The sequence below is a fragment of the Oryzias latipes genome, chromosome 21 (genome assembly GCF_053564925.1).
Source record: "Oryzias latipes strain Hd-rR chromosome 21, Olatipes_Hd-rR_3.1".
Lineage (NCBI taxonomy): Eukaryota > Metazoa > Chordata > Actinopteri > Beloniformes > Adrianichthyidae > Oryzias > Oryzias latipes.
The window spans coordinates 28187988-28213701 of record NC_136257.1 but is presented as its reverse complement, the minus strand read 5'-3'; the positions used below and the strand labels follow the sequence as shown (position 1 = coordinate 28213701).

At 40.6% G+C, this 25714-nt stretch overlaps 3 protein-coding genes across 8 annotated transcripts in view; 2 read left to right on the top strand and 1 right to left on the bottom strand.

The window, feature by feature from the left end:
• The window catches only part of si:ch211-214p13.9 (cell surface glycoprotein CD200 receptor 1-B), an 18492-nt gene extending 2846 nt beyond the window's left edge, over nucleotides 1-15646 (bottom strand). Inside the window, exons 1-4 of one of the 3 annotated variants that reach the window (XM_078939446.1) lie at nucleotides 15508-15646; nucleotides 14988-15042; nucleotides 7358-7489; nucleotides 353-412 (exon numbers count right to left, since the gene is read on the bottom strand). Coding sequence is in view for 2 of the 3 variants with exons in the window: in XM_020712913.3 (XP_020568572.1) it covers nucleotides 353-412; nucleotides 1244-1313 (130 nt within the window). In the remaining variant the exon portion in view is untranslated. Of the gene's footprint in view, nucleotides 1-352; nucleotides 413-1243; nucleotides 1454-7357; nucleotides 7490-14987; nucleotides 15043-15507 lie in introns of those variants that run through there. The other 2 variants (XM_020712913.3, XM_011489927.4) reach the window with 2 other exon arrangements.
• On the top strand, nucleotides 7144-13788 carry cfap91 (cilia and flagella associated protein 91). Its single transcript, XM_004081999.5, has 17 exons — nucleotides 7144-7307; nucleotides 7380-7462; nucleotides 9112-9242; nucleotides 9316-9387; nucleotides 9471-9521; nucleotides 10020-10183; nucleotides 10270-10447; nucleotides 11133-11290; nucleotides 11385-11519; nucleotides 11578-11708; nucleotides 11789-11893; nucleotides 11989-12060; nucleotides 12656-12802; nucleotides 12886-13107; nucleotides 13178-13326; nucleotides 13398-13489; nucleotides 13601-13788. The coding sequence occupies exons 1-17, from the start codon at nucleotides 7253-7255 to the stop codon at nucleotides 13771-13773; spliced, it is 2118 nt and encodes a 705-aa protein (XP_004082047.1). The 5' UTR covers nucleotides 7144-7252; the 3' UTR covers nucleotides 13774-13788.
• nr1i2 (nuclear receptor subfamily 1, group I, member 2) lies at nucleotides 15460-25714 on the top strand. 4 transcript variants are annotated; one of them, XM_078939445.1, is made up of 9 exons: nucleotides 15460-15591; nucleotides 16317-16509; nucleotides 19123-19253; nucleotides 21590-21759; nucleotides 21832-22118; nucleotides 22188-22333; nucleotides 23680-23796; nucleotides 23938-24043; nucleotides 24116-25714. In XM_078939445.1, the coding sequence occupies exons 2-9, from the start codon at nucleotides 16322-16324 to the stop codon at nucleotides 24270-24272; spliced, it is 1302 nt and encodes a 433-aa protein (XP_078795571.1). In that variant the 5' UTR covers nucleotides 15460-15591; nucleotides 16317-16321; the 3' UTR covers nucleotides 24273-25714. The 4 variants fall into 4 exon arrangements, with proteins under 4 accessions (XP_078795571.1, XP_078795568.1, XP_078795569.1 ...); XM_078939442.1 differs by having other exon boundaries at nucleotides 15461-15591; nucleotides 16349-16509; XM_078939443.1 differs by having other exon boundaries at nucleotides 15462-15591; nucleotides 23895-24043.

The following is a 25714-nucleotide window of genomic DNA, read 5'->3' as shown; positions in this document are numbered from 1 at the left end:
TCTCCCAAAGGAAACAAATAACAGATTTTATACAAAGAAAAATTCACATTTCTGATTTAATTATTTTTGAGTGTGAATTTCTTTTCAAAAAGAAAAATTTTAAATTTTAATAATCATTTCCAAGTAATAACAGCTTTCCTTTCATTTTGTCAAATCAAACTTTGTTTATAAGGCTTTCGTATGTTAGTTTTTACAGAATAAAAATATCTTTCAAACTTAAATACCCAACATTGTCACTCACCGTAGTTCAACAAAGCGCTTAAGAAAATGTTAAGAAAGAGACTGAGTGTGGACTGCTGTGACATTTCCCTTTACAATTCTTTGTTTAAAAAAATAGAAAAATAAAAATTACCATAATACTTAGATGGCTGAGGGGTTTTGGTTGGGTTCACAGAGGGGTTTTCATTAGTTCCTGAGAGAGATGAGGGTGAATGTTAAGGAACATGTTAGTAAAATAAAAGATTTCTTTGAAGTTAGTAGTGATTCACTCCAAACAGAGCAATATGGAGAACAGTAGTCATCAGATGTGCGTTAGTAGTCATGCAGTTTTAGTATTTTAGGGAGTCAGTTTTTTTAAGAAAAGGCCACGAATAAAAAGAGCAGCAGGATTACAAAAGGTCAGGAGGGAAACAGGTTTTTTTGTTTTTCTTTTAGCTTTGTTTAAAGGACTAGCAAAAGGAAAGAAAACCGCAGTTTCATTGAACAGACCAAGGCTTCTGTTCCATTCTTAAACCTTCATCTGCACTCTAGAAGAGCTGTGTGGAAGCAACGGGTTGTGGAAAGTTCAGAGCTCCATGGCTGCGGTTTGCTAAAGCTCCTCCACAAAAGCTGCTGCTTGTTTACTTCAGTCAGGTGTTACCAAAATAAAGTTCATGACTGCAAAACCACAACTTGGCGACCCCGACAGATGAGAAGAGCTGCATCATCAGATCACAGCAAGTGGCAGCGTGCTTCCTCCTCGTATAGAAAGACAGGGCAACCTTATCACACGTCTGTTGTGAAACGAGAGTTTCTGCCTCGTCTGCTTTGGTGCAGGCCCACCATCTTTCCACAGTGAGTCACAATTTAGAAGAAATCAGTGTGGATCTAGACTCCATCACTCCATTATTCACAGAAATTACTTTGGTTTCACAAACAACTCTTTTACAATTAATAAATAGAAAAAAAGGGCAAAATATTTCTCCATTAAATATGAAATCATTATTAAAATTGTCAAGGTAAAAAGTAAGTAAGAAATTCACACCTCGCTCCAGGCTCCACGCCACAGAAAGCAGGATAGTCATGATCAAAATCCAAGGATTGGGCCTCATCATCTCTGCAGTTCTGACAACTCCTTAATCTGTCAACTGTTTCACGGGTTCATCTCAACCCTTCTGAACAGAAGCTGGGACGTCAACGTTTCTGTTCTCTACAACTCCTGTTTCTTACTCCTCAAAACCCCACAAGTTCTGGGTTTGATGACTAGAACAAGCCAACCGTGAATCATTGACGCCCTTTTTATAAAAAAAAAAGGGTGACAAACCAAATCCCTCCCTTCTTTTTTTTTCTCTTCCTTCTTTCCTTTCCACCCAAACGTTTGCCCTGCTCTTTCACAGAGTGACGTCTGATATGTAAAGACAAAGACAGCCGTTTCCTTTCGTGTCAGTCACACGGTACTTCAGAAGAGCAACACCATGAAGCAGAACACCAACATTTTACTGGTTTCTTTAAACTTCTCACAAAGGAATCCTAAAAGAAAACTCAAAAGTTTTGATAGTTCACTTCTGAGCTTCCAACAACTTGACTAATTCACTTTATGGTGAATAAATTAGTAATAACTGTTGGCCTCCCCAGATCAGAAATGACCTTATTTTGACGACCATTGTGCTGTGTTTTTAGGAATTTCTTTAACTTCCTCATTGCGGTCATCCAGGCTACTTTTTTTTTGGTTTCTTTTTTGGTGCCTTAAATACTAATTTAAAGCATTCTTCTTTGTTTTATTTATTTTTATGTTTATTCTTATTTGTATGGGTTTTGTTTTTGGCTGCTTTTAATTGCTGCTTTGCTAAATGAACAAACAAAATACAAATTGTCAACTTAAATTTAAAAGCCCAAAAGGAAATTGATCTCGAGTTCTCTGGGGTTGATGTTTTTCTTTCTTTTTTATTTTTTTTACTATTTTTTGTTTTGGTTTTGACAATTCTTTTTCTTTTTCTTTTATGAATCATCAAAAATGTAAAGACATGCAATAAATACAGCTTATATTTTACCAATTTCCAATTTTTCAACTCCTTGAATGGAAGGAAGCATTTGGAAGAATAAGGTTGCAATAAACATTGTGGTTAGAGTTATGGTTAGATAAGCTTATGGTCTGATAAGACAACGGTCTGTCCTGGTTGTAAAAATTAGATCATCTTAAGGTTTGACGTTAATTTGTAAAGCATGCTGCATTTTTACCATTTGACTAAAATGACATTTACAGAAAAATCTTGTAGTGTTTTTATGCTTTTTATTGTTTAAATTCCCCTTAGGCAGTACAGTACCTCTTTTATTTTACATTTTTTAAAGAATTTCTTTTAGGAAATCCTGAACAGCTTTGCTGTTAGCAGCCTGTACAATACGATAACGGCACATTTAAAGCGAGGTAACCCAGCCTGCTGGAAAAGCGTCTGCCCTGACCACCGTATATGGAAACTGGACTGATGACGTTTCCGATGGCTGCAAGAAAACAAAATCACATCAACTCCTTTTATTAACATATTGTTGATAATCCCACTTTTTTTCTGTAATAAAAGTTATTAAAATTTTTTTCAACCAACCAATCAGATGCCTCAATGAAAGTATGCTTTCTCACGTCAAATGTTCAAAAAAGTTTGACAGATCCTCCCAAGCCCGCTTTCACGTAGTAGGGGTGTGGCCTTCAAACAAGTTAAAACACACAAACATTGACTCAGACCAACTCAGACCAATCACTGATGTCCTCTGTTTCTAAAATGGTGGCGTCCATTTTGCGAAAAAATTGCAACTGAATTAACTTTATTTGGTTGGAGCCAGAGGTAAAACCATTTTTTAACCCTTGTGCTATCCTAGGTACTATAACATTGGGAGTTGGGTCATCTGGACTCCACTAGACAGTGCGCTGAACCTTTTTCCTTCAATGATTTGTGATCTTCACTGGTGTCCATGGATGACACGAAATCTTTCCACCTTTATCCACCTTTGTGATGGTAGGTAGAACACGTCGATGTAAGGGTGTTAATGTTGAGTCTGGACCTCACAAGATAGCACAAGGATTAAGGGTGATGTCACACTCATTCAGTCCACTTCTCTTATACAGTCAATGTCCCTGACACAGGATCATTGTGGGATCAATTCACCACTTGAGACTCAACATTAACACTTGAGGGTTGAGTTGAAAGGTTAAAGGCTCTTTCACACTGTAGGGTTTGGTTCCCACCAGAGTTTGTGTTTTTGACTGTGACTGCCTTTGCCCTTCCGGATCAAAATTAAAACAGGTTTGGATGGATGGATGGATGGATGGATGGATGGATACGCAGGGACTTTAGGGTTCATGCAAGGCCATAGCGCCCTCTGAGGAGCAACTGTTGTAACTGCACGACTTTTCCAGGTGGTTTGGTTTTCTCTGGGTCGAAGGAAGCAAAACAAAACAAAAAGATGAAATGTTCAGGCTTTCCTGTCGATTTCTACAAACCCGGTCAGGCTGAAAGAGTGTGTGAAAGCGTCTGGTCAGCTTTGACCTTAAATGATAGTCACCAAATCACCAAGTCACCAATGCTTATGATATGTTTCTTAAGGCCTGAGTCATGATGGTCAACAGCTTTAAAACAATCTGAAAGACCTGTAAATCCAACCAAGAACATATTCCAAAATGTCTTGTCATAATAACCATTTTTGCTCTGCATGAAAGTATTTTTACAATGACAGGACTCTGCTCCTCATAACATTAAGCAGGAATTTTATAGACAATACATTTTTGTCATTGTAAATAGAGGTTTTTTTCAGCTTTACATAGTTTGTGTTGCTGGTATTTTGTCCTGTAAGGCCAGGGATCTACACATTTGTAGAACCAATGAAAAGATAAGGTAGCTATGAGTTTATTTTTAAGCCTAGTTCAACAAAACTGTGCTCCACACAGTGAAGCGTCATGTCGGGTTTATTGTGTTGACTGGAGAGAATGACAGTTATCAGAGCAGACATCCAAAATGCTGAGTTGGTGCAAAACTGCAGAGGTTGTGGTCGAGATTATCTGCTGTAACAACAACGTGCCGTTTAAGAATCACACCGTTTGCCTACATAGATTTTTTTATGTGGGTGCAAGTGTATTAACTGACTTTTCTGCCTTTGAGAAATAACAGATGTAACTGATATGTGGTATTCGTTTTGTGTGCGGGAAGCGAGGATCTGCAAATTATATGTGGAATGTGGTTTATGGGTAATCTTGCAATGAGCTGTCTATTTTTTCTGAAGCTTGATAAACCTGACTTTCTTTTTGCGGTATATTCTCCCCTTTGGCCGTGTTCAGTTTGAAAAATGAGAGAGAGAAAAAAGCAGAACACAAAAGTATTTCACCAACTGTTGCACTTGGTGGATATCTTTAGGTTTCACTTTTATAAATCACCTTAAAACTGAAGTGTAAATCTAAAAAAAAATGAAAAACAATAACTGAATGATGGAAGGAAGAAAAACAGAGAGGAGTGTGAGATGTAAACATACCCAGAAAGCTGTTTTTTTTCTAAGATCTAATAATACTTCATTGGTTCTTTTCATGTAGACAGCAGTGTCAGCTGACTGTGAGCTGGCATATTTCACATCAGAGGAACTAGTTGTTGTTTTTTCTAAAAACTTACAAAACCTTTCAGCTGTGAAGTATTATTACCTTGGTCAGCGTTATAATCTAAAAATACAAACTCCCGAAGAGGAAGAAAAAGAATTAAAAAGCTGATGTAGAATGAGTGAGGCATGTTTTGTAATGTGCATTGTGCGTGGATGTACGCGTCTGCACCATTTCCCCCAGATAACACGGCTTCCTGTTGAAGACAGAATCGACCCAAAATAAGTGTGCTGAAGGATGAAGATTGAAGAAAATTGTTTCTAAAATAGAAAAAGGAAAGAAAAACATTGTTGAGACATTCAAACCTTTTTCTACTCTCACGTCTTTTCTATTGTTGATTATAAAAAAGGAATTGTAATAGGATTGATGGTGAACAAATAAAGATAAATAATTATTCCAAAAAATGTTTAAATCAAATCAAGTAGGTGCAGTAAGTGCTTTTATTACCTTTAATCAGTTTTAAATTGTTTAGGAACAGATACGTTTTTTATGGTATACTTTTGTATTCTGCAACTGTACCTTTACAGCCTTTCAATGTGCTCATTAGAGATTACAGAAAGATGACAGAAAATGTTTAGTTTGTGGGTTTCCAAAGTTTATAAAGGCTTGTATCAATAAGGTTTTACACGTAACATTTGGGAACCGAATAGATTTAAAAACAGGAAGTTCTAGTGAAAACTAGCCCACCTCACATTCCAGTTTTATAGAGACAACAAGACCATAACAAATGTCTAGCTATCCTTGTATTCCCAAACACTTTTCCACCTTTACCCAGCTCTGGCTGTTTTTCTCTCACATGCAGCACTTGTAGTTTCAAAAGACAAGATGAGACAACAAGATGATCATCTTTTATACTGTTGTAAAAGCGTTCCCAGTGGTCTTATAATTATCATTATTTTTTTCTTTAAAAAAAAGCTTTCTGATAAGATAAGATAAGATAAAGATACTTTATTGATCCCAGCTTGGGAAATTGGGTTGTTGCAGCGTTGGCGTTAGGCTCAAGATACAAACGTACACACAGTAGACGACAACAGAGAACCAGAACAATCAAACTGACCATCCAGTACAGGATGGAGAGGATGCTCAGGATTATCCATGATGGATACAAGCTTATTTAAAGTCCTCCTCTCCATCACAGATTCAAATTCATTTTACAACCGATTACGGAGCCAGCTCTTCGGATCAGTTTGTTCAGTCTATTACTGTCCTTAGCAGATATGCTGCCCCCCCAGCAGGTCACCGAGAAGAACAGAGTGCTGGCCACAACAGACTGGTAAAAGATCTCAAGCATCTTGCTGCACACGTTGAAGGACCTTAGCCTCCTCAGGAAATGGAGTCTGCTGCTGGCCTTCTTATATGCAGCAGTGCTGTTGCTCTTCAGCTCAGTCTGTTGTCGATGGTTACTCCCAAGTATTTGTACTCCTCAACCTCTGCCACATCTCTGCCAAAGATGCTGAGGGACTGGGAAGGTGGTGGTTTCTTCCTGAAGTCCATAACCATCTCTCTGGTCTTTTCCACATTCTCATATATATATATCCATGTCTGTGTTCATGAGATCATTCAAAGTCTCTCCCTGTGCGGTGAGCTTCCCTCCAACTGCAAAAGGCTACTTCCGTGTCTCTACGACCCGCATTAGTTAGAGAGGGGAAAAATAAATTAAAAATTAAAAACAACAATCAAACTACAAGATTTTTTTTTTATTGTCTCGATGAAAATAAGAAAAATATCATAAGTTTTAGGAGGCCCGATCTGGCTGGCTGCACACCCTGCAGCGGCTCTCTGTCCGTTGTCCAGCCAGCCGCCCGCTGAGCCGCTGTATAGACAATGGAAACATCAATGATGCAATGGAAAAATACATTTTTAAATACATTTTATTTATATTACTGCTTTAAACCAGTTATTTTATTTACAGTAAATCCGTAACCGGAAGCATCTAAGTTAATCACGGGTAGATTAAAACTGGGTGTGTAAAAGGCCACAATAATTTTCTTGGGAAGGAATTTGTATTATTATTTTTTTTACCCATATCAGGTCACAGGCTCCATAAGCCAGATGGCAGCTCAGAAAAGCAAAACAAAGACGTAAATAGACTTTGTCATCTGATGACTATTTACAAACTGTGTTTATTTATTTATTTTTTGTCTGCTTCTGATTCACAACGATTTGAATGTAGAATTACTGATAAAAATTCAATTTAAAGCTTAATTTTCCTAATAAATGTCCCCCTATTGTGAGGACAATGCCACTAGAACTTGTTCTAGCTCCTCCCTCCCTTGCGCTAGCTCCTCCCTCTTTTTAGCTGTTAGTTTCTCGGTCTCCATGGTTACCTGTACGTGATCCGGACGGCAGCTGCCGCCGCCGCTCAGTGAACAGTTGAGTTCCGTTTAAAATAGTTTATAACGTTTAAATGTTGGGAAGAAAATGAAAGCGGCCGCTGTTCTCACGGTGACGGAGGAGCGCCGGCACCCGCCGCTCGGTGAGTCCAATTCCCCTGACGACAGAGAGAACCGAACACGGTGGACTTACCGGAGGGTTGTCATCACCGCAGGTCCGGTCTACTACACCGTACCGTCTGAGGTGGACCGCGCCAGAACCAGATGCAGGACCGTCCCGTTCCAGAACCACACATTTGTGAGTGCTGCTTCTGTCTGGAAAAGACTGGAACGGAAACATGAATAAAACTTTATTTTACCAAGCAAACACGATATTAGAGTCGATGATTAATAGAAAAACAAACGTTTTTAAGTAGAAATTACATTTAAAAAAAAGTTGTATTTAAATACATTTATATCACTAAGCCATCTTATCCCAGTTTTCCAGTTAAAATTTGTAAAATCATATAAACTACAATTCCCAGAATCCCACGCCTTCAGATTTGGTATCATTGAACAGCCCCACACGTCCTTTGTAGACAGACAGACACCAAAAGGAGTGAATTTAGTAATTATGCAGTAGGTGGGAGATATTCAGGTTTACAAATGTCTTCTTCAGACGACAGATTTGCATTTCTGGTAGTTAAGGGGAAATGAAAACCAACTAAAGTCAAGTAAAGAAAATACGATAGCAAGAAAAGAACCATAGAATAAAATAGGATAAAAGAAGAATCATATAGTTTTCAAATCAAATAGGCTTAGAATAAAATAATAGGATAAAGGTCTCATTAAGAAAACATTTGTCATTACTGATTATTTGATGTATTTGATGACTGTCAGGAAGATGGATTCATTTTCTTTAACACTTTAATATTTTAACCATTTGATAGTATTAATTGGCTGTTTATGGATTTACTAAATTATCCTTAGATTTATCAAATTTAAATAAATTAACTGAAGTGAAGAACTAGATTGTATTTTAAAAATAAAAGTTAAGGGTAAGTAACACAAAAGCGGTGGGATTATGTAAAGTTGCTTCCTTCTGCTCTCTTTAAGCAATGAATCAAACTATTTGACGAAGTCGATATTTAATGGATTCAACGAGGAGTCAGGTACTGTCTGAGTTTGATATAACTACAGAGATACATTTCTTTTGTTTGTTATCTTTATTTTTTTTGTTTGATTGCTTGAAATAAACCAATTCCAAAAAAATGATGTGAATTAATATTTTAGTCAGGTTTTTGGTGGTAAAAGTAGGGGATGGACCGATATAATTTTTTCTGGCCATTACCGATAACCGATATTTTCCCTGCAACTGTGGCCGATATTTGCCGATATACTTAAGCGTCTACTGAAATAAAAAGTTTAGATTTCCTTTTTGTTTCTTCATCAGAAATGCTCAACTGTTCTTTTTACTGGACAATCATATTGTACTTGACCATTTTAACTTACAGAAAAGGATCTGATAGGAACAAGCATCAAATTAAAACTGTCACATAAATTTATCTGTAAGAATTCAGACCATTTATTGACTATTGGACATAACTTTAAACCATAAGCTCCCCATTGCCAGGGATCTATTAGGAACAACATGTATCCCTATCAAAAATAACATTTACCTGAAAACTGTTAATTACTGGCTATGAATGTAAACATAAGCTTCCCAATCTATTAGGAACTAGTATATATTTAAAACATAAAGTGATTCTGAAAACATTAGAAGAATATCTGTAGATTGTTTATTATCTGTAGATACCGATAAACTCAATTTATGCAAATATCGTCCGATACCGATACTGGCTCTGATGTATCGCCCCTCCCTAAAGGAAAAGGGAACTAGAAAAAGAGCAAAGTATTCTGCAGCATTGTGGGAATCCTAACCTTGTTTTTGTCTTTTGCTTTGTTCAGAGAAAAGTGTTGGACTTTGCCTCTATGTTTAGTGAACATCCAAACTACACTGTGAAAGTGGACCCTGCAGATCCAGGACCGGCCTTCACAGATCCAGACCAGCTCAGATGGACACAGCAGCCACAGACCGGGTAACACAGTGAGGATGAAACCCAGCCGGACTGAAGTGTTCGGCGGATTCTGACCGTCCATTGTCACTTTTAGGAAAAACCAGCAGACGTGGCAGATAAAGGAGTGCAGAGTAACCGGAGCAGATTACTGGAAATATTTCAAACGGTTGGATTTGCCTCTGCAGCAGCCACTCCCACGCTGATCATAAGGGTTTATAAATCTTTCTATCTTCTCTTTTGTGTCTCTAGTCCTCTGAATCCTTCCTCACACCAGCTTCTTCCACATGTGGTGTTTGCACAGTAAGTTTTAAAGTTTATTAGTGTTAGAGCTGGTATAGCAGATCAGGGTTTTTAAACCTTTTTTGAGCCACGGCACACTTTAACCTCGACAAAAATCCTGCGGTACACCAGCATCCAAAAAAAAAAAAGGGAAACTGATGAGTTGTGATTAAGCCTCCAAGAATGATTGGTGGAGACAGTTGAAGGGGCGGGACTTTTCCAAAAACAGAGATGAAGCTGCAGCTAAATCGCGGTACCGTCATTCTTATCAAAATGTCTTTAATAGAATCAAATAAACACAAAAAAACGTATTTTACGATCTTTTATATTCCTAACTACTCAGTGTTTTATCAGGACCTGTTTGGATGAACACAGAGCTGAAATCCTGGAGATTGTAAATGTTTTTAGATCAGTGAATGAGGTATATTTCCAAACGGCAGACCTGACCATCTCACATGGCAAACCAGTGTGCTTTGAAAAACACTGTACTAGGTGATTTTGGCTTGATCGTGTCTACAGGGAGGATTTGGAGATCCCTGGTCAGCAGCCCACCCACTTTACTGTCGGGGTCCAGACTGACTACAGAGAGAGTGAAACACAGACGGACCCTTACAGTCCAGGATACGTCATCAGACGCGGGGCGACAGCTTCAGAGCTCCTGCAGCTGGCCGCCCTTAGCTGGGGTAGGAGACAAAAGACAAAGACAATCAGAGAAATGGCTGTAGTGCTGAATAATCCCCTAACAGTCTTTGTTTGACGTTGTTCTCAGGTCGTGGTTTGCCAGCAGGCCTGGACGAGGTGGAAATGATAGAATGGGGGCGAGAAAAACGGGCTTGGGAGGCCCGCCTTCCCCCCCTGGATGACAAGAGCCAGCTGAAGAAGAGGAGGCGCATGCTGGAGGAAATCCTGGCCAAGGAGTGGGCTTTGAGAGACGTCAAAATTCAAAAGTAATTTCTCAACAGGATTTGAAAATATAAATGTTTATATCATACTGGATAAATACATATATATAACATTGATTTGATTCGATTTTTTTTCTTTTTTCCTGAGCTTATGTAGGATTTTCTATTTTTCATTATTTCCCCTTGAATTTTCTTAATAAATTAAACTGAATTTAGACTTTAAATTAAGAAAAAAACAAAAATTAAGACAGAAAAAAACCTAATTAGGAGGTTTTGGGTTGATATTTTTAGCTACAATTTCTTACTCCCCACTTTGGTGTTTTAAATTTTAAATTTTGCTTTTGTTCATTTTTCCAATTCAAACAACTTCAATGTCTAAGGTAGTTTTTTTTTTAATCTTTTCTGATTAGGAGAATGATTATATTTTTGTCTCAAACATTCTGAAAACTACAGTCAGTGCGTTTCACTTGTATAAACTGGTTTCTATCTTATTTTCCTAAATTAAGCACTATTATAACGTGTTAAAATAAAAAACCCTGGTCATGGAAAATGTATCAATGTCTTTTAGTGTTCTGTGGTTTAATGAAACTGATGAAAGGAATCTTAAACCTTAATTTTCCAATAGGTGTCATTTTTTGAAACTGTCTTTTTGGTGCTGCCCTCATGTGGCCAAAAATGGTAAACACATGCGCCCTCAGAGGATTTTCTTGCTTGACTTTTTGGGATTCAGGCTGCAGGAAGCTCGACTGGCTTTGCTGAAAGACCAGCTGAGGCGGAGACATGAAGCTCAGGAGAACTCCACTTTTCAGAGGATCAACCAGATGTATGCAGAGTATGAAGAGGAGAAGGAGACCAGGCTGCAAAAAATCCACAACGACTACCTGAGGTGTACGATATCACTTGATGCAGATTTTTGTAATACTTTTTTTAAAAGTCTTTATGTCAACACTTTGATAATAATGTGTTGGATTTCATCCCAAAGCTCTGAGGAAGCTGGAGGCTAAGAGGAAGACGGCGGAAGGGAAGCGATTGGACATCGTCACTGAATTCCAGAGATACGTTCTGACCGACAGCAGAACCAACAAGTCTGGAAGCCAAAACTCCCTTACCAATAAAGGTATGAATATAAGTGAGTTTGTCAATAATCTTTATGTTAAGGCTGTTTTTCTACACAGGTGAGCAAATTCAGGCAGAACTCCATCAGTCGGTTCCTAAACCAGGGATTAAAATACACAAACCCAAAGTTGCTAATAATCCGAACCAGATTCGTGTGGGTAAAGCTGTGGATTTACTTCTGGAATACAAGGTAAAGTGAACGATTATATCATAAGTCGGTATAATTCTAAAGGATTTTATCCATTCATGTGAACCCGTGTGACTCCACAGGCTCAGATAGAGGAGAAGACCCCCGAGAAAAAAAGACCTCTGCGTTTTCTTGTGAAAAAAAAGAAGCTCACTCCCGTCTCTGCCAGGGAGAAATCTCCCCCACAAGTGGGCTCTTTTCCCCGATTTCAGGGTCTTTTCCGTCATCAGTGGCGGGTGTTTTTTGCTCAGACTCCTTGACCGGTTTCTGTTCTTGTGTTCAGTCAGAGGAGCAGACAGAACTCGCTGTAATCGTCTTGCAGAAGCTCCTGAGAGGACGGCGAATGCAGCATGAGGTCTGTGTGCCATCACTGCTGCTTTTGTCTATTCTAAAGTCTGTCACCATTCCATTCAGATCATAATTTGTGGTTGATGACATGATTCATAGTCAATATTGGTTCATTTGGAACGATCCGATTCACTAAACTAAAATCAATTCAACCAGTGTGACTCAGAGATAAATACCTGAAAAGTTCAGGTCAAGTTTTCCAGATTCCTTTTATTTCTATCAAGATAATCAAGTGATAATTAAATAATAAACAATCAAGAATCAATGTCAAATCCGTTCACATTTTGGTTTCCTAAAGTTCAGCCACACTGTTGTTTTTCCACATCAAATACACATTTACACATTAAACTGGAATGATCCGTTTTTACTGCATCACATGTTTGTTGTCTGCTTGGTCATTTTACCTTATAGTAAAATAAATCTAACATGTTTTAATCCAAATGGTGCTTTCCAGTATCAATATAATCAATTTATTTCATTTTGAAAGGATTTCATAATGGTATTGGCGGATTTGATGAACACCTCAGAAGGATCAGTCTGGTTGGATCGTCTTAATCGTTAAACCCCTAGACGTCTATAAACAGGATCGTTTCCTTGTGCAGATGTGTGAGGGCGTGGAGGACAGCCGGGATTTCATGCGAGAGTTACGGACTGTCCACTCCATCCACAGTGAGGAGCAGGAGCTGCTCAAAGCGGACAAGGAGCTCGTAATGAGACAGAAAGACCAGAGAGACCGACAGAGACAGAAGGTCTCAGCCACACGGACAGGTTCTCCCTTTTCTGCAGACTCCAAAGATCTCCATCCGATGCTTCTCTTCTCTTCTCCTCTTAGGCTTCTGAAGAGGAGGCCATTCACAGGGGGGTCGTCGGCGCGGAGCAAGAACTCCTGTTCGACACTTTGTCCAAAGAGATGGTCCGTCTCCAGGAGGAGCGCAGGCTCCATGCTTTCGCCCTGCTGGCGGACAGGGAGCGCCGCCGAAGGGAGGCCGAGGAAAGCGGGAGGAGGCAGGAGGAGGAGCGCAGACGCAGAGAAGAGGACGAGATCTTCAGACAAGTACTTATTCAGTTTAGGAGCAACTACCATTCAGTAAAACAGCACCAAACTAATCATTCCTGTTTAAAAGGTCGTACAGGTGCACCAGCAGAGTGTGGACATGTACTTGGAGGGCATTATTTTGGAGACTCTGGACAAGATGTCCCATGAGAAAGCCAGGGAGGAGATCCACGAGAAGTTGAAGGAGCTAAATGAAATCGCCTACGCCATGGAGAAAAGGTAGCGCGCACGCCGCACGTCCACTTTGATGGAGAAATGTCAACCCAAAGCTGACGTGTGCGTCTGTGCAGTCTGGACGAACGTCAGTCAGAGGAGATCGTGTCGGAGCTGCTGCACAGCCACCTCATCCCAGGGGTGGAAAAGAGCATTTTCTGGCAAAACGGTTTGTTTTTTGAATCTTTTTTTTTGTCTCAAATCGATGGCAGGAATCACTGAACAGCTTCGCACGAGGCTGAAAATCCTTGGATAAAATGGGCTTTTACTTCTCCGACAGTGCGGCGCAAGCAGCGTAAACATCTGCAGGCGGCTCAGAGCGTCATTCAGGAGATCATAGCACCTGGTGGCGCCCTCTCAACTGCCCCACGCTCCACCTCCCCCGGGGCAACTTCATCTACCGAAGGCGAGGAGGACCAGAGCAGACCCGAAACAGCGGGACACCAAGAATAAAATATGCCGAATTGGGTTCATTCTTCCATGAAGGACTACAGCTGTTTATTATGGGATGGAAAACATGTTGGGCTCAGCACACAGCCCAACATGTTCTCCATCCCATAATAACAGTAAACTGACACAAAATGATGAGAACGTGTGAAAGCGGTCAACAACAAGCTCTTTTCCCTCCCCTGACCCCAAGTAAACACACTGTGACTAGTCACCATAGCAACCAAAGTCAACAAGTCAAACTGTGGCTGGGATTACAGACGGATTTCTTTAGCTACACATTTTTCAGTCTCATCCAGAAGCTTTTCAATCATCAAAAGTGGGGGAAAAAATCATTTTGGACTAAAACTGTTTAAAAGTCTTTCTGATATTTGGTTTAAATTGTGGGTTTTGGGTCATTTCACATATAAACACTTTAACCTTCCTCAGGTTTATAGACAAAACCTCCACTTTGACCCTTCTGGTGTGGATTTTAGTCGAACGTTGAACCTTGATTATTGTAAAACCCGACAGACGGTCTATTGGGATACATTTGGCAACTGTTTTATGGTTTTCCTTTTTGAATAACCTTTATAGATGTCTGGAACTGAACAAAACCATTTTGATGTGGAGAAACGATTAGTGCTTGATCTTGTTTTAAAGCGTTCCTCATGCTTTTTTTGTTTTTCTTTTTAATTATGATGAGTTTTTTAGTCAAAAACAACAACCTGTGTCATTTTCTGGGACATAGCTTCTGCAGAGCGGCAGGAGAAGTTCACCTCCTAATTGTTGGTGTGGAGTAACCCCGCCCCCTTTCCTATCATTTTCTGTTCATGGGCTCGCCTTGTAGCTTACAGCCCCTCACACTCCCAAACATTACTGATGCAACTAAAGTGGCAAGCAATGTTGTACAGTTTTGATCCAGATGCCAGTGCAGTCGGACATGGATGCATTTGTCTGGATGCATCAGAATGGAGCAGAGCAGGGAGCGTATTTTCAAAGTCACAAAGGCGATCTTCTTCATTCGTCTGCTCCTGATTCACAACGATTTGAAAAAAAGAATTTTCTCAATATGTGTCGTCCATCATCAGAAAAATGCCACAATAACATGTGGGTGTGTAACACCGTATGGGTCTGAGGTTAGCATTAACTTCAATGTGACAGCAACAGCAAACTGACTGATTAATAATAATAATAATAGTAATAATAGTATAACTATAAGTTAATAAGCGTAAACTTACCTCATCAAAATCTGAGATTGCTGGAAGTGTAGCTAGGTCTGCAATGTTTTTCTCTCTGTAACAAAAAATATGCTTTTTTTCTTTTCTTTTTTTTGGCCCAAATAAACAGTCATGTATGTTTTATTAAACTCACAAACCCATTTTTCACGACATAAATTCTTAAAACAGAAGAATCCACTTTAGTGCAGTTTCAAATGTGACCACTAGAGGGCAGTAACGTCAAAACAAACCCAACAACAGCCTATTTTGTAATGTTGAGATGAGAGTTTGTGTACTTTTTATTTGTTACAGAAAAAAACAGCCTTAACATAAAACAACAAAGAAATGAAATAGGTTTATATATTGTTGGGGGGAAAAAACTTTACACAAACAGCCAGATTGTTGAAGTCAGATAATGTGATCATAGTGGGCGTGGCTGAATTCCGCCGTCAGCATGAAATACTTGTAGCAGCCGCAGACACATGCCAGCCCCTTTCTGCAGAGTCAACGAGTCCAACAAGAAAACGACGCCGCGTCTCACCTGTTCTCTTCAGAGTCCAAACTCTGGTGGGATCCGCGAGGAGGGGCTTCCGGACCGAACCTGCCAAACATCTGGAGTCACCAGGTGAGTTCATGACCCCTGATGAGCAGCTGCTGGATTATCTAACCTGGGGTTTCAATCAGTCAAACGGAGACGTGTGGAAACAGAGTCTCTACCTGACAGACAGAGGAACTCACTGAAACCCAACATGTCGATTCAAAAACACCAGAAATGTGTTTCTGCTGCAATGAAAGATAGATATGAGGAGCTGATCCACACCTGAGCTGAAATACTTTACATCTATGAAAAATAAACCAATTAAAGCCACAAATGATGAGCTTTAATATATTAAAAAATCAATCATGGGGGGGGGGGGGTATCCAATTGATGTCGTTTGGAGCATAAAGAGTGGCTATTTTGGTCTAAGAGAGCATAATTGCTCTGCACTGCTGTGCTGCACTTTCTAAATGTTCCTGTGAATCACCTCAAGCTGCTGATCAGGAATAGATGGAGGGGAAGACAGGAGATTTATTAGCCTTGAGTCTTTTTCCTTCTGTCATTTTTCTCCATTAAATTGCATGGGGAGGAAAATGTTGGAAAATTGCCGCTCATTTTCTAACCCTTTTCCACAGAAGCTCATTTTTTAAACAAAAATGTTCAATTAAAAGAAAGTGAAGGTATTTCAAATTGAATACAATTTGGAGGATTTCTGATTTTTATAAAAAAATATTTAAGTAACAGTTCATATTTAGTTTTGTTGTTGAAAAGACCCGACATGGATGCTTTAAGTTCTTGTGTTGATCTTAAAGCGAGGATGACTAAGAAAGATGCGTCGATGCAGACCGACTTTGAGGAGCTGAACATGCAGAACGCGGTGGACATGGACGACGACGGGAAGGTTACGGAGGACGAGGAGCCCAAAGCCTGCGGGGTGTGTGGAGATCTGGCCAAGGGCTACCACTTCAACGCGCTGACGTGTGAAGGCTGCAAGGGCTTCTTCAGGTAAGCCGCTGGACAGACGCCCACACCGCCCTGTGAACATTCAGGTGGAGCTTTAGAGCTGACGAATCAAAGTGGAGAACTGTTCCTTCTCCATGGGAAGTCTGCTTTTAAAACATAACCTACCATAGCTGACCTGCAGTTTCAGTTTCTGTATGCGGAACAAAGGACCAGAAACCACCAGGTTTGTGAACTTTGAACCGGCAGCTGAAGGACGCCCTTCGGCGTTTCCTGCAGTGATGCTGCAGCAGCCTGTGGAGTCCCTGTAAACTGGAATCAGGCTGGTTTGGGTTGTTGGCCAAACTGTTCCAGTGCAGCAAAAATCTACAGCAACATTAGAAGTTATCCAGCTGTGCAGTTTTGATCCAGATTCCAGCTCAGACGAGGAAAACGAAGACGTACACGGATCTATTAGTCTTAAAGTGGATGCATCAGAATGGAGTGGAGCAGGGAGCTTGTGGCCTGCTGATTGTAGCTCCTCCTACGTCAATGCTGCAAGCTTTTCCAACAGCATTTGTTCTTCTGCTCCCCATTCATAACCATCGGAATATAAAAATAACCACAAATGCCATTTAAAACTTAATTTTCTTAAAATATGTCCTCCATCAACACATTTTCTTCATTTAATATCCGATAATCTGAATGCACTGAACACCAGGCTCCTAAAACAGTTTCCACCAGGTCAGATGAAGAAATGATGCAGCTGTGATGGGACAACTCTTATAAAAAGAGATATTAATAGTTGGGGTAAATCCAAGTTTAAAAAAAAAGGATAATTTCACCTTAAAGCAGCAGAAATTCAGGTTGTTTGTGACGGGAAAGCCTGAGTTTTGTCCGTCTTCTTTGGTTTTCTGTGTTGGGCTCTTTCCTGCCGTAAAGGAAGGGTGTGCAGGTTGCAATACAGACCTGCTCTGCGGCTTCTGCACCACTTTCAGTCCGTAACATTTCTGACTACAAAGGCCTGAAACAAAACAAACCACCAGAGAAGTCAAACTACATTCTTAAACCGTTAAAGCAGTGTACAAATCCCCCCACGAGGCTCCAGACTACAGTACCCAGAATGCTCCGACAATCCAACAAGCGTTGCCGCTTTGTATTTTACTAAAGCTGTACTGAAACAGTTTGACGGCTTTTTGAGGGCCGTGTGCAGATTATGAGGTGGACTGTCTGTTTTTGAAAACAATTCAAGGATTTTAAATTAGTTAGCTTTACAAATGTGTAGTTGAGGTGCGCTAAAAAGGATAAAAGAAACAGTGTCAAGTAGTTTTTCTATTTTAATAAGATTCTGACATTATATTACCTTCTACTGCATTTGCTGGATGAAGGTCAGGGTTTTTTTTGGTTTTTAAACAAAATCATGAAAAGTTCTGTAAAAAACTATGAATTTTTTCCAAAAACAAATAGTATTTTTTTCTCATTCATAAAAAAAACCAGTAGTTCATCTATATTGATCACAATAGATAAATACAAAGCAGTGTGGTCTTTTTTCTAAAGGGTGTCGTAAGACTCGGTGGCTTCCAGTGGGTTGTGGTCAGTGAGACATGGACCCAAATGTTTCTTTAAGTGTTAAAGGTCTCCTGATCTAAAGTCAACTCTGATCTAAGGAAGCCTTAGAAGAGTCACAGTGTCCGTTAGGAGCCTGAGGGGGGGGCGCTGCCAGGTGAACAGGTTCATGTGTCTTTTCAGGGAGTTCACTGAAGACTGATTGAAGACAGGTTGGACAGAGTCACAAGTCTTGATAGTGACTCGAGCAAAGACATCATGAATACAAACAGATTCAATTATCCTTTTAGCCTGAGTGTGGCTGGATAAGGATTAAGGAAGGGGGGGTTAAACTGAGCCAATATGCTAAGTCATCCTGAACTCATGGACCCCCCAACCACACACACACACACACACACACACACACACACACACACACACACACACACACACACACACACACACACACACACACACACACACACACACACAAACAGCTGGATTCAGGTGATTTAAACAGGCACTAGGAAGATTCCTCAGACCAGACGATCATGGAGAACCTGGAGCTGAAGATCAGGTGATCTCTGCTTCTTGGATCAACTATAAAATATCAATGAATGGATGTTAGTTTTTGTTTTTCTAAAAAACATTTACAAGCTTGTATAAACTGCATCACAAAATTAGAAATTAGGGGAATGCTAAGACAGTTAAAAGACCATTGATTCAAGAAATTATCATCTGTCATGCAAAAAAAAAAGAGTCTCATTGAGAAAGTTATCAATCTAAGATAAGCATCAAAGTGAGCAGAATCCTTGAGATTTTCTGCCGAAATGCTATTTTACTCCTTATGCAAAAAGATTTATAATCTGCAGGAAATTTACATTTAAACTGTGACATTCAGATCCATGAATAATAACATTTTAGGCTGTACATGAACAAAAGTTACAATTTTTTTTGCAGAAAAACATCCAACTTTATTTAATATTTCCCTGACCAATGCAGCTTATAAGTCTGCTTAGAAATTTGATCAAAGCAAAACATTTTCATTTGACATTTCTATTTGACTCCCGTATTCTCATATAGATCTTTCTTAAACCTTTGTTTTCTAAAATACCACTTCTTTTCTGAATGCAGACGTGCTATAAAGAGGTCATCTGAGCTCCAGTGTCCCTTCCTGAATAACTGCACCATAACGAAAAGCAACCGCCGGTCCTGTCAAGCCTGCCGCTTCCAGAAATGCCAGGCCATCGGCATGCGCAGTGAAAGTGAGTACAGGATCTGAACCAGCAGGTGATGCTTCTTTACTGTACAGTTTGTGCAGAACCCGGTGTCCTCTTCTAAGTGACGGTTGTTTTACAAAAGAGAACATAAAATGTCCCGGAGGTCTGTGACGGACGCTTGACAGAAGAAAAAGTGCGAAAAATGTAAAGATACAACTGATACTGATACAACTGAGAAAAAAAAAAAAAAAGGCATTCCCATTGTAAAGCACGGAGGTGAAAGTGTAATGATTTGAACTTCTAGCATTTTTCAGAAAACAGAATTAAGACTATTTCTACAAATTCATGAACTTGTTTGTATATTTCTCTGACCCGATTACAGAGCATTTATCCATAACGGCGAACGCTCTGCTCATCTAAAGGCTTTTTCCAAACGCGGTTGGAGAGCAGCTGACCCATCTAACCCCAAACGTGGCAACTAGAGGCTCGGTGTCATAGTTGTGTTTGACACAACAATAGCTAGAAAAACAGTTTTTACTCCTAAACCACAGCTACCTAAAGACCATAAAGCTAGTCTTCTTTGTATAGATGTGTAGTTGTTCTTTGAACGGTAACCGGTTGTTGTTATAGAGTTATTTTAGTCCCAGTTTTTAAATCCTAAATGTTGTGTTTATTGCTGTCATTTGAGATTTTAAAGACTCTAGAGAAACCCGAAACACGCGCGCCTGAAGTAATGCTCACATGGCTCCCAGAAACAGGAGTTCAAGCTACCACTTCCAATGAAAACTCTGTGTAAGCGCACGTATGCGAGCGTTTTGGGCTTCATACATCGCTTCATAAACTTACTGTTTACAGGCTGTTTACATACAAAATGCTAAAAGTTAATCAGGTGGAACTTTGACCAATCAGGGACGTATGGTTGGCGTCCTTTTTGAGTACCAACCGTTGAAATTTTGATCATGGAGGAAACTATTAATAATTGCGTTTTGTGCCCAGCAAGAATTCTACAACACCAAGTTGATCACAAATCTGTGTGGAATTCTAGGACACCAAGTCTGTCATGTATCGGAACAGAGCTGGGAAAGGAAAAGACTGGAAAAGGAAAAGATTTGCACCGCTTTGATATTTCACATCAAGCCTCCTCTCCTATAGTTGGTGGACAAGCGCTAGGAAACAGTGGAAAAACAAAAGAAGAAGAAGAAGCCCTTCCATGCTTGTCCAGTGTGAACACCATGGGCTAAACTCGCATTCAGGAGCGCACGATTAGCATGTTTTTGAATGCAGGTCATATAAAACGCCGCAGACCCTCTGATCAGGTTAACCGACATCGTTTCCACTCAGTAAGCATCAGGTGCTGCTGTTGGTCCTTCCCACGTTCTGTTAGCTATTACAGCGGCTGCAGGCAGCAAGGCTCAGCTCTATAATATCCATATACACTCATTATCTACTCGGACATAAACAAATGGACCCAAACTGTCCAACTCAAACAAACTTGATTTGGTTGTTTCTCTCTGGACTCCCGGTTTGTGTTACAGGCGTCACATGACTCACGTCGCAGAAGCCTTTCGGATGATGCCACACACCCAGTTTACCCGACAGGTTTGAGCCAAATGCCCCAAAACAACCAAGTAAACACAAAGACACTTAGCAGCACCTTCACTTGTCCAAGACGACATTTACAAACAAAAAAAAAGGTTTTGAGAGACGGTACTATGTTTATAATACTCACAATGTAATCAAACTATCCACAAAAAAAACTTTAGTTAAAAAGGAAGTATAAACGCCTCAAGATGATACAATTCTCGTTTCTTCTCCTCTGGAACTTTTCACTTATTTATTTTATGGATTAGACTCAAAATCATTTGCCATAATCTGTGGGTCACTTTTATTCTATTATCATGATCTGGACAGAATTGGATGACAGCAATCAGGGATTCATTTTACCACGGTTTATGCTGTGGTCTGAGTGAATACTTGATGCTGATTGGCTGCTGGGTGTGCATTAAAAAGTGATGATGCACGCCTAAAAAAAGAAGTTCCGGTCACATACCTTAAATGTATCACTGCGCCGGCTTCTTTAAAATAAACTTTAGCTTCATCATCAGGACAAAAACAAGCAGTCGGAGGTGAACTTTCTCACTGAACTGTTGCTTTATTTAACCCATCGTGGCCATCAGCGTATATATACCGCTTTCCTTTGCCACTGCAGTCGAGGTCGTTACCATGACAACGCGCACAACGTATCAAATAGTCCACTTCACGACGGCAACCGTTTGGACGCTTCAGGCATCGTTGGTTGATTTCTGATTTGTCTGGAATGATCCCTCACACGTCCTGCTGAATCCACGTTGGATGGTGAACTGGTTCTGGTGTCTGCGCAGTGGTCATGTCTGAGGAGGAGGTTCTGCAGAGGAGAACCCGCATCAGGAGGAAGAAGATGCATCTGGCCTCGGCGCAGCTCTCACCCCAGCAGGAGCAGCTCGTTCAGGAGCTGGTCCAAGGCCACCGCAACACTTTCGACCCGGGATTCTCCCGCTTCACTGGCTTCAGGGTTCGTGAGCGTCTGCTGCCGAGCGCTCGTCGCCTTCCAGGACTCGCTTGACTGTTTGATTTGTCGTTTCAGCCCATGGACAGAGACCTCCTGGAGGAGCAAGAGCACGAATCCCACCTCCTGACCAGCTGCCCTTTTTTGGGTCAAAATGCAGCTGAAGAATCCATTAGCGACCCCGCAGCACCGATTCTCTCTTTCTCCAGCTCCTCCTCCAGCCTCTGTGCTTCATCAGAAACAGTAGAAGAGCGCAAAAGAAAAGAAAGAGGCTTCATTTTCACTTTTCTGCCGCATCTGGTGGACCTCTCGACATATATGATCCAGGACGTCATCCGTTTTTCCAAAAGCCTGCAGGATTTCCGGTAAATATGCTGTCAGCGGGAAAAGCGTTCTGCTGGAACCGAACGTCACACGGAGCTGGTCTCCTGCAGGGCGGTCATCATCGAGGACCAGATATCGCTGCTGAAGGGCGCCGCCTTTGAAATGATGCAGATCCGCTTCAACATCGTGTTCGACACGGCGACCAACCAGTGGAAATGCGGCAGCATCAACTACTGCATACACGACGCTTTCCGAGGTGAGACGCCGGCAGCCGCCAGCACCTGAGAAGGAAAGTCCCCGGCTGTGCAGAGCCTCCTCAGCCTATCTCTGTCTGCCATCTGACACGCAAAGCGTGCCGTGGACCTCTGAGGCTGCCATGCACACTGAGCAGAGAATCTGCTCTTAAAACAAGTGGGTCATAAAACCAAGACATAAACCCAAAAGGTTCGTCGTGAGAGATAAGTGTGTGCCATTTGTGGTGAACTGACAAAACAAAAATGCTCTAAAATGAAGAAAAAAGTCCGATTTCTGTGTGAAGGAACGCCCACACACTGGCTTTTGCAGCGCCTGTCGCTATCAAGTTTGAAACTGTTTTCCCTCCTTGAAGCACTTAAAATAGAAGTACTCATTTCTTACGTTTTCTGTCAGTACTTTAATGTCAAATGAATGACGTCGTACATTTTTGAGCTCTCTCTCTAAAAGAGAATGTCTGAATGTTTTCAATTATACGCTTTTCAAATGACAAACAGCAGCACTTAAGGTTAAGAAAAGCTCTCCCTCAGAACAGAGTTACCATTGGGAGGTCACAGGTAACGACAGGAAAAACCCGCCCGACCAGAAAAGCCGCTTTTTCGGATCAGCTGGAGCTTCTCCAGACTTTCACAAACAGCACAGGAAGACTACTGCACTTTTCTGAGGTTTCTCATGTTTTTGAACGTCTGTCAGAAAAAGTGACGAGTAATAACTGAATCAATCATGAAAAAAAGACAAAACAAGAATCCCCCTCATGGTTTGCAGATCTTAAATATCAGCAGAAAACCAGGTAAGCAGATGAGTTTACAGTTCACAGCAGATCTCCTGACGGCTCAAAGAAAAGGTTTCTGGAGATAAAACTAAAGAAACTAGTTTTCAATCTGCATAAACAAAACAAAGAAAGAGTTTCCACAAAGAGCAGGTAGTAGCATGAAGGGAGAATAAAGCCCTGCAAGACAAAACGCAGTTAAAAGAATATATTTACTAGCAAAGTCAGAACTTGTTCAAAACATAATGATCAACATTTTAATCAACATTTAACCCTTGTGGTATCTTAAATGACCCCACACTTACATTGACGTGTTCTCTCTACCATGACAAAGGTGGATGAAGGTGGAAAGATTTCATGTAATCCATGGACACCAGTGAGGATCACAAATCATTGAAGAAAGAAGGTTCAGAGCACTGTCTAGAGGGTCTAGATGACCCATCTCCCAATGGTAAAGTGCCTAGGATAGCACAAGGGTTACAGAAAAATCCAAAATGGATTTGAAGTCAGATTCAGTTTTTTATTTTTATTTTTTTATATTCCAAATTGCAAACATTGACCTTCTTTCCTCTGCCTTCCAGCGGGCTTCCAGCCCTTCCTGCTGGACCCCCTTTTTAAATTTCACCACACGCTGCGTAAACTGGGCCTCGGCGAGGAGGAGTACGCCCTCATACAGGCCCTGTCTCTGTTTTCTCCAGGTAGCCAAAAGTCTTGGGTTCATCCCAGGTCTGGGGTGTCAATCATTAACCGGCCCTGTAAATGTTTAATCCTTTGAAGCCGCATGCTCAATTTTTAGACTTTCACCCACCGGAGGACGCGTTTGTCCTTTCGTCTTCCAGACCGCCCTGGAGTGCAGGAACACCAGGTGATCGACAAGATCCACGAGAAGATGGCTCTGGCTCTGAAAACCTGGATCGACTGCAGGAGAACCGGCCCGGGGAAACAGTGAGTGAAGACGTGGATTCCCCTCCCACCATGAAAACTTTTAACCTTTTTTTCGGTCTCCCTCTGCTTCAGCCTGCTCTACCCTAAAATTATAGCCTGCCTAACGGAGTTGAGATCGATGTCGGAGGAGCACAGCAAACAGATCCTGCAGATCCAGGACATCCAGCCCGACACCATCACGCCTCTCCTCATGGAGGTGGTCAGTAAAAACCCCTGCAGTGACTTCTGATTCAGACACAAGCGCTCAGAGCTGATGGCTGTTTACTTGAATGTATTCAGTTATCCGAAAGAAAGCAGAGGATTAGAAAAAAAACACCTAATCTGAGGTGGGATTTCTTTCTTTTTTATATGTCATGTGCTGCTGTTCTTACAGGTAAAAACAATGTGAAGTTTGAATGTGTTTGTTGTTCATGCTGTTACCTCCAGTTCTGTTAGAAAGAGCGTTTATTGTAGAGGGGATCAAATGAACAGATGAAGGGGCATTTCTGCTGCTGGTTCCAGGAAAACACTGCCCCCTTGTGGCCATGGAGAGTAAAGGGAATTGTGAAGAAGAAAAAGGGGAAACAAAGTAAAAAGGCACCTCTCACCTTGTTTAAAGATTCGGAAAAATATTTCAGAGATACTTATTTAAACATGGAGATGTCTCAGCTGTTTGAGATCGTAGTACCTTGGCTTTCTTTTAGTTTTGTACCGCTTTCAAACTAAAAATGGTGACTATGTTGGTGGATCTCGTGGAATGACAGAAGAGACATGATTACAAAATTACACAAATGAATGAAAAACATTTTGTTTTTTAAATAATTATTGTAAATGTGTAGTAACCCTGATATACTTGGTTCTTGTGAAGCAGGAGGAGGCACTGTGGACAAATATAGATAGCTAAAGACCGTGTTACACAGCCACTACGTACATTTTCAATATCTTTTGTGATACATGCGTGAGAATTCACACGGGTTTCTTGCGATCGTGTGAGTACTTTGTGCCCACAAAATGCTAATTTAAGGGAACAAATAATTATTTCTATCCTGATACATGTGTGAAAATGTCACGTAAAGACCACAATTTTCATCCTTGCAGTGTTAAAAGAATGTACATTTCTGTGTGTGACTTAGCCTTAAAGAGTTCATTTGTCTCATATCTGTGACACATACTGATGCATTTTTGCTGCAGGCGGAAATGGCAGACATTAAATATTTGAGTGATCCTAATTAGTGAAAACTTCATCAGTAAAAAAATAAAATAAAAAGACAAACCTTTCAAAGTTGCTTTCCTTTAAAAGTTTCTTCATAAGAATCTCAAACGTCTTGCTGAAAACATGACAGCTCAGACGGAACACGTCACATTCCAGGTAATAGTTTTGTTTTTTGCAGTAGGACTGTAAACCGAATGAATGTTCCCCAATTTCCGAACGAATACAGGGTATATTATGTATCTTAGGACCAAAGGATCATCCACTTTTCAGCGGTTGTTCGGTCTGAACATGGCAGCTGCTCTGCGAGGACGTTCGCAGCGAACGTCCCCTCGAGGATTTGACCGTTTACAGAGCTGAGATTGAGGCCACGTTTGCACCCGACTCAGATGCAAACTCATGTATTACATTTGCATCCAAAGGCATGGGTTTGTGTTTTGCTGACAGTATTTTGTGACATTAAAATCTGCTCAGAAACCAAA